This window comes from Oppia nitens, unplaced genomic scaffold, assembly GCF_028296485.1.
Source record: "Oppia nitens isolate AA-2021 unplaced genomic scaffold, nextdenovo-longstitch-racon4-pilon3 scaffold9_pilon_pilon_pilon, whole genome shotgun sequence".
Taxonomy (NCBI): domain Eukaryota; kingdom Metazoa; phylum Arthropoda; class Arachnida; order Sarcoptiformes; family Oppiidae; genus Oppia; species Oppia nitens.
The window spans coordinates 2,150,870-2,159,549 of NW_026533253.1; the positions used below are offsets into that span (position 1 = coordinate 2,150,870).

General features: G+C 25.5%; 3 protein-coding genes across 3 annotated transcripts; 2 read left to right on the plus strand and 1 right to left on the minus strand.

Moving 5' to 3' along the window:
* Nucleotides 1-3,138: 3,138 nt before the first annotated feature.
* Nucleotides 3,139-3,732, minus strand: LOC128964902 (HIG1 domain family member 2A-like). Its single transcript, XM_054311558.1, has 2 exons — nt 3,446-3,732; nt 3,139-3,385 (listed from the first exon to the last, which is right to left on the minus strand). Exons 1-2 carry the CDS (start codon nt 3,612-3,614, stop codon nt 3,201-3,203), a joined length of 354 nt encoding a protein of 117 aa, XP_054167533.1. The 5' UTR covers nt 3,615-3,732; the 3' UTR covers nt 3,139-3,200.
* Nucleotides 3,733-3,923: 191 nt separating this feature from the next.
* LOC128964901 (serine/arginine-rich splicing factor 10-like) lies at nt 3,924-6,085 on the plus strand. The gene is made up of 5 exons (XM_054311557.1): nt 3,924-4,206; nt 4,881-4,985; nt 5,190-5,293; nt 5,363-5,510; nt 5,563-6,085. Exons 1-5 carry the CDS (start codon nt 4,142-4,144, stop codon nt 5,963-5,965), a joined length of 825 nt encoding a protein of 274 aa, XP_054167532.1. The 5' UTR covers nt 3,924-4,141; the 3' UTR covers nt 5,966-6,085.
* Nucleotides 6,086-7,014: 929 nt separating this feature from the next.
* On the plus strand, nt 7,015-8,680 carry LOC128964742 (transforming acidic coiled-coil-containing protein 2-like). The gene is made up of 5 exons (XM_054311379.1): nt 7,015-7,032; nt 7,139-7,153; nt 7,230-8,187; nt 8,257-8,436; nt 8,653-8,680. The coding sequence occupies exons 2-5, from the start codon at nt 7,141-7,143 to the stop codon at nt 8,678-8,680; spliced, it is 1,179 nt and encodes a 392-aa protein (XP_054167354.1). The 5' UTR covers nt 7,015-7,032; nt 7,139-7,140.

An 8,680-nucleotide genomic window follows, 5' to 3' on the forward strand; every position in this document is an offset into this window, starting at 1 on the left:
ATTGCTTCTAAAAAATAGTGTATAAAGTAATAGTGCCATTGATAGTGAGACAAAATTAGTTTAAATTTGTTAGTATTTTTTATTGTAAATCCGTTTTAGTTACAAAAAAAACTCCTCTAAACTTTGATTTTTATTTAATTTCTTTTTTAAAAAGAAAATAAATTATATGTAAAAGTAATTGACAAATATTTTTTGAAAATGGTTTAAACCATATGTGCAATACATTGAGTTATTTTTAAAAGTTATTTAAATTGAAAATTAAATTATTTGTAATAACAAAGTTGTTGTTATTATAAAATGATAATTGTTTTTGGATTATCTATCAATTGATAGTGCAATTTAATAGGCATATGACTTGTTAATCACAACAATCTATATTATATTTATACAGAAACCTAATATAATTTTTTTGTTAAGTATTATTATTATTATTTATTAGTATATTCTGAAATATCCGGTGAATTTAAAAAAGACACCAAAAGTTGTTTTAAATAAAGAGAAAGAGAGACTCTGACTCTCAATGAACGTTGAAATATAATAATTGATTATTACTATTATATGATTGTACTTATAATTAAAGATGAATACAAATTTGATTATTATTTGTATGATGTTATGTAAATGATTAACATATCGCACAACAAAATCATTTTCATATTATCTTAGTATTTACACCACAATTATTATAATTATAATTATTTACAATTATTACTATTATTAAAAAAATTGTACCAAACATGTTACAATTTAAAATGGTTATCCATTTGTTTAATATTATATAATATAAATCATGATTTAATTAAGAAACAATGTATTTAATTAAGTTTATAATACATTGAATTGTATCCAAAATTTCATAGCAATCCTGTTATGTCTTATTATATATATTATTATAAATTCATTAATAGAAAGAAATGTTAATTTATTAATGAATTGTTTAATTAGTGTATCCAACAAACAAACAAACAAAACATTCACATCAATCAAACACAAGCTTTGCATTGCATTCCATATATTGTTTTCTATTATATATATATATAAATATTTATATTGATTTTAAATTTTTTGTTAGCATATTTTATAATCAATTCATCAATCAATAGATTTAAATATCTTTATTGTTATATTATTCTATATTTTAAATAATTTTTATTTTTGAGTTAAAACATATATTTTTTAGTTTTCAAAGCCTTTGTATGCAGTGATTCATATTTTGATTAAATTAAAAAAGCATTGAATTGCAATATAAAAAATTTAATGTATTTATTAAAAATACTTTAACAATTTTATTTATTTGGCTGAATTATTTTATAGAAAATTCAATAATACACGATTCCAACTTAAAAGGTAATGGATATACATTTCTCAGTATTTAAATAAAGTTACATTTATTATTATTTACATATCTATAAAGACTACCGGTAAGCTTTTTTATTAATTATCCATAACATCTAAAACTAAAAATTATAATTAAACTATTGTATAAATAAAAAACTATTATTAATAAACTACTTATGCTAACTAAAACTTTAACTGCAATTTAGTTTGCATTGTTGTGACACTAATCCAGGCCACTTACCCTACACAGTCGTTCCCCACACTATAAACAAATTAAAATTTATTACTAACTTTTCATATAAAACAATTACATTATAATAAGAATTTCAGATAATTCATAGTAATATACTTTACTTGAGAATAAAGTATACACTAAAAAATATTTCTAATTAACATAATAATAATAATTCATTTCATATCATAAATTTAAGAATATATTGATTTCTTTAGTAAATCGTTAAAATTGATCGTTTATTTTATATTACGAATTTTATCTATAAAATATAATTTTGGGTTAAATATAATTATTCTTTAAGATTAGTTTTTCGATAATATACAATATAACTGATAAAAAACAATTGATTCATTACCGGTAATAGTATTTTTTTATGTTATGAGATAATCAATTTGAATATGAATAATATAATTAGTATAAATAAAATAACTGTGCATAAAGTGACCTCTCATTAGTACCGTTCCCAAGATATTCCAAAATAGAAAGCATATCCTAGAGTTGTATGAAACAAATCAGTCAACATTACAACAGAAGATAATTTATTAAACAATTTGTCGTAAGCTATGACTACCGGTCAAAGTCTTAAAGTTTTAATTATTTCCAAATTTTAAATATTTGTTTTATGAAAAACAATTTCTTAAATCAATTGAATAAATTTTTCATAAAATATATGGATTCAAGTTTATGGCAAATCTTTTTAAAAATTTGTATAATAAACCTAATTATATGCAAACTTGTTAACTAATAAATAGTGTATTGATTAATAATTTTTTATACTCTATTAAATAGTTGTTATAATAGTTGCTAAAAAACGTCAAATAGTTGTTAAAATAGTTATTTAAACTGTATTAAATAGTTGTATATAGTTGTCATAAAAGCCAAATAGTTATTGAAATAGTTATTTATTTTCTTATAAATATTTCAACTGATATATAATTCACTTGTTTTCAGCATATTTACAAAAATGATTTATATAAATAAACTAATTATTTCTATTGTTAAAAAAGTAATATGAGTTGATAACAGTTTACGCATTTTATATAATTTATATAACTATTACTTTTTGTTTTTACATATATTTGAGCAATATTTTACAATTTAATGCTTATATTTTTCAAAATAACTGAAATAGTTATTTATAAGTTTTTATAGTTTCTAACCTAACAAATAGTTATTTATAGTTATAATAAAATTTCGGAAATAGCGTCCACTGGTCAACTTCGGTGGACATACTAAGTCCCAGTTATAAGCGTTAAACCGACAAAATAATTTATTTAGTTGAAAATCAAAACACTACTAATAAATGATGAATTTTAAAAATAAAAAAATAATATATTTATTCAATATTATCGATTAAACTTTATTACGTTATATTATTACCGCTAAACTCAATTTTGATGAAAAAATTGTATTACAGTAATAATAATAATAATAATAAATATGACAAATGCTTCAATTAATTAATGTAAAAGTATTTTTTAAAATTCATACAATTATTAAAATTTATTTATTTATTAACGTTAATGAAAACTGTGTTAATTAAATAATAATAATATAATCTATAAGTTTGTTATATACAGCTATATATATATATATAAATCAACAAAATTTCAAAGTCTAGTGTTATTTAATTTTGATTATCTTTTTGTTTGGTCTTTTGGACCAATGAATACATAAGACCGGAGATAATGGCAGTGACAGTGAATCCCTGAGCCATAATCCTACCCCTCATCATCTTCTGTTGAGTCTTTGAGTCACCCTTTCTCAGACATATCAGACCGTATACTAAGCAGAAAGTGGTCGCACAGATACCTAACAAATGGTCAAATCAGTCATCAATAAACATCTGTCTTATCTATACCTAAGACATACCGATCGGAACAAATGGATTCTCTTTGAATTTGCGGATACTTTTGGTCATAAAGTTTTCATTTGTCTTAAGATTGATATCAATGAGTTTTTCGTGTAACTCAATCCACTCCAACTCTTTTGTTGTGTCCATTGATTGTCTTCTGAAAGTCATGTCCTCCGAGTCCGTCATTATTACGACAAAAACAATCGCTTAATGTGTCGACCAATAGATTAACAGCCAATCAATGATCACTTGAATGACAATACATTCAAATACATTACACTATATGTCAAACCAGAAATTACAACAATATCTTGACTTTTATTACTCATTTGATTGTCATTGTCTAACTGATCCAATTCAGACATATTGTAATTTCAATGTTATTTAAATTGTTTGTAACAAACCTTTTGTTTAAATTATAATCAAATCAATTGATATAAATAATTGTTAAAACTGTTTGTCAATTGTATTGAAATATAGGACGTAATTGATGTACAAATGTATGGAAACATTGATTGAATTTTGAGAGCATTTGTGTGTAATTTAATCTTTTGATTCATTCATTGAAAGTGTGAATCAATTAGTTTTGAAAACAACATTTGTATCGCCATATCGTTGGTAGTGATCGACGGGTTAACACATTTTGCTGACCACTGACCACAAGAGTGACCCAATTGAAGACACAACAATTGAATGCAACAAATTGGCCGCAAATGCCGCGTTCGTTTGGACCATCGAACCGGTCACTGTTTGTCCGCAATGTGGCCGAAGTGACCAGGTTTTGAATATTTAATTATTTATTTTTATTATCACCAATTGATCCAATGATTTATACAATAATTATTATCAATTAATTATTAATATTTTAATTTCATTTCAATTCAATTTATTAGTCAAATATGGTTTATAATAATAATTGCATTCAAATTATGGTCTATTAATGACATTCAATACATCGATCCAAACATTACTTGAATTGATTTATTTAATCATAAAGTTATGAATATTTTGAATGTTATTTAATTAATTGAATGTTTATAATGTTTATTAAATGAAAGTATTGATAAAATTTGATAAATAATTTGAATTTCTAAATAATAATTAACATTATTTTATTAAATCAATATTTAAGACATTCATAACATAATAGTCTTTATGTTAATTCATTTTATTTAAGAGTAGTTAATATTTTTCACATAAAATATATTTTGTTAAATATTAGTGTCATTAATGGACTTTCATTAAGTAATATAAGTATATATCATATATACCGTTAATTATCAATAACTAAAATTTATTTATTTAAAATTTATTAAAAATTTAATACAAGTTAGAGATACTGTACAATATATCACTAGATCATTAAGTTTGTTATATTTTGATAATAATTATGATATAATATATTGTTGATATATAGAGTAAACTGAATAAATTATTTTGTCCACAAAACAGATCCGAGGATTTACGGAACCTATTTAACGATTACGGACACGTGACCGATGTCTATATACCTCTGGATTACTATACCCATCGTCCGCGCGGTTTTGCTTACGTGCAATATCCTTATCATTGATATTTTAATTTAATTGAAATATGTCTTAAATGATGACATGTATTATCTTATGATTATTTGCTGATTTTACTAATTATATATTATAGGATCGATAGGTCTGAACGACAAATTAGATGTGTTTTTGAATATGAATTTATTTTTGAATCAAAATATTTTCCTTAACTTAATTTTAATTTTTTTATTGATACGTTTGATGAATTAAGAGCAGCTGAAGAGGCTGTCCATAACTTGGACAGAGTTCGTCTATTTGGTCGTGAATTGGAAGTTGAGTTCGCACAGGGAGACAGAAAAAGTTTGTTAAAGATATGAAAGACATGAAAGAGTTAAAGATATTAACGATTAGTTTGTGTTTAAACTAAAGCGCCGTCAGAAATGCGAGTTAGAGAGCGAGGAGTAACCTATCGAGGAGGAGGAGGAGGAGGTCATAGTCGTCGATATAATCGAGATAATCGAAGAGACGATTGGAGACGTAGATCCAGATCTCGTTCAAGAGATAGAACTGATAAACGGTCTGTTCTTATGATTCATTTCAGATTATTTAATGTTATTAATTATTGATAGACACCGTTCCCGCCATCGTTCCCGAAGTCGATCCCGATCTCCACAACGCTCTCATAGGCGCCGAAATCACTCTCATAGCAGATCTCGATCCAAATCAAACTCACGCTCAAAGTCAAGAAAAGGTCACGAAAGCACTCGCCATAAAAGTAGTCGACATAATGATAAAGAGCCAAATAATCACAACAAAAATCACGATAATTATACAAATGATAAGTTTAAGAATGAAGAAGATATTGAATTTAAAGACAAAGAAATCAAAGAAGAACCTCGAAATGAGGTCAACGAATTGGAAGAGAGAAATCACTCGACAAACACGACTCCATCCAGTATTGAGCAAACAAATGGTGATAAACACTCTTTAAGTGGCGATTCAAAAGAAGACAATAACGACTGTCAGTCATGATATGAGAAGATGTGTTAGACATTTGTCGCTCATTTCAAAGCTATTGTTTGGTTTAACATTTCTGACTTTTTTAAAATGATTTTTTTGTTTTCTAATTTGTTTGTTTGATTGTTTGGTAAATTGATTTAATTTGTTTCATTCATATAATTAATAGTTGAATAATTTTAACGTAAATTGATAAACAAAGACTGAAGACTTTAAAATGTCTTTTTTGGGATAATTTATTCAAATGAAAGCTTTATGTAAATAATTTTTATTGTAATCAAACAATTGTGCATAATTTAAATGACATAAATAATTGATTTATGATATTTGTTGTATTTTTTGGTCATTGATTGCCCGATCGGTTTAACATTGTCGGCATTTATAGCAATTAGTGCTAATAATATTGTAAGTTTACTGATATAACTTTTTAAAATATTATTTTACATTATCTACTTTATTGCAAACGTATGTGTGTGTAATATAATACTTAAAAAATAACATTTAATTTACTTTAGTTTATTTTACTGCAATTTACTTTAGTTATTAAATGTTATTTTAAAAAATAGCGATTATAGGAATCAAATAAAATTCATTATTTTCAATCACTTCTTTTAGATATTTAATAGAAAAAAATTATTATCTAATTATAAGGATTATATTATAAGTAGACAATGCATACAAAATTACTATATATTAAAAGTATTTTTAAATATTACTATAAATATGTTGATAGGATATAATCAAATAAAAAGTATTTTTGATAATAATTTGTTGTAATAGTAAATGAAAGCAAATCTATGAGAAAGTAATCAATAGTTTGGCGCTATTTGTAAAGTCATTGATTATAATATAATAGTTTAGTATTAATATTGAATTTGTGTTATTTTTACTATTATTAGACAAAACATTTTGATTGATTGACAATCAATTGAAATGTGAAAACAAGTGCTGAGTGTTAGTGCCATCAGTAATGTTGATATAATTGGTTCAACAAATATATAGAATTGAATGCAATGTTTGGTTATATTTTGTAAACGTTTTTGATGTTGAGTTGAGTGTCGATTGCATTCATTCATTGATTCGTTAGTTTTCAGCCATTATTTGATTTGTATTTAAATTATATTTAAACCGCTTTTTGATTAAACAATTGATTGATTGATTAACTTTTGTTTGTTGTTATCTCTGAAGCCATGAATAGTTTCGGTAAGTTTTGGTTATAAAATTGTCGACAAATATTTGAATGATTAACTCAAGTGTCACTCGTATTTGGTCGCAACAGATGTCAATGGCTTTAACGATAGCAACGACTACAGCGGCGATGGACATCAAACAATAGAATCACCGAATCGGGTCATTACCGACCACAACAACCACGTGTTTACCGACGATGACTTTAAAATACCCGAAAAGTTTATCCACGAGTTGGATGCGCTCGAGAAGAAGACATTAATTAACGATGTAAACAATGGACTGTCACCGACCCGGATGTCACTCTTGAAACGCTTTGATCCATTGGTCGATACGATGAATATCTCTGATTTGATTAGAAGAACCAATACAATGACATTAAATGATTCACTCAGAAGTCAACATAATATAACTATTGCTCATCAAAGACTTAACGAGACCATTGATGGACATGAAGTGTCACCGATGAGACACAATGAAAGCACAGCTCTCATGAATTTTAATACTCCATTAAATGTAACGAATGTCGGTTTAAGAGGAGAACAATTAACTGAAGAAAATGGCAATCATTTGATTGATGACATCTCTCACCAATTAATTGATGAATTGAGAACTAAAGAATTATTATTTCAGGAGAAACTCATTGAAAAAGATAAACAAATTTATACATTAGAAGAAAGTATTAATAGAGTGGCCATTGATTGTGACAAATATGAGCTTTTGGTAAATCTTTTGCACAAATGTAATGAAGATTTGGTTGAAACGGCGTCCGAAACCATAAATAATTTGTTGGCGGATAAGAATGATATGATCGAGAAATGCAATGAAATGACTGCTGAAAGAAGTCAAGCTCTCAAAGAAGTGGATAACGTCGAGAAAAACTTCTATGAAGTGCACAATAGATACGATAAGGTTAGGACAGCTCTTGAAGACAGCAAACTACGAGAGTTGCAATTCAATGAACAGCTCAATGAGTTAATGGATAGACTTAAAGAAAAGGATCAGATGTACGATATGTTGAAGTCTAAAGCAGAACAAAAGATTGAACAGTTTGTGTCTATTTTTTTGTGTTTCATTAAAATTATAAATAAGTTATTATTTATTTGTTGATTATTTAGAGCCAATATTATGATAGAAAGTGCCAGAAAAGACTGTGAATCGGAACTGATTGCAGTCAAAGCTCAGCTCAAGAGATCTGAAATGAAGATTAATGGACTTCAATCACAATTGGATCAAAAAACTAAAGAGAACGACGAATTGACAAAAATGGTCGACGAGTTAATAGCAAATGTTGAAAAGTAATGTTTACTTTCTGAATGTTTTAATTATTTTAAAAATTTAATTCAATTTTAATTTATTTTTCAAACATTTTTAATCTTTTAACCGTAAGATAGCATTTATTTTTGATTTCATTGTTTTTATGTGGTTTTCTTGTAATTAACAAAAATCATACAAAATATTTATAATTTATTGTAAAAAAATATTCTTTAAGTTTACTTTCTTAACATTTGAAGAATTAGGAAACAGAGAGCCTTATTATAG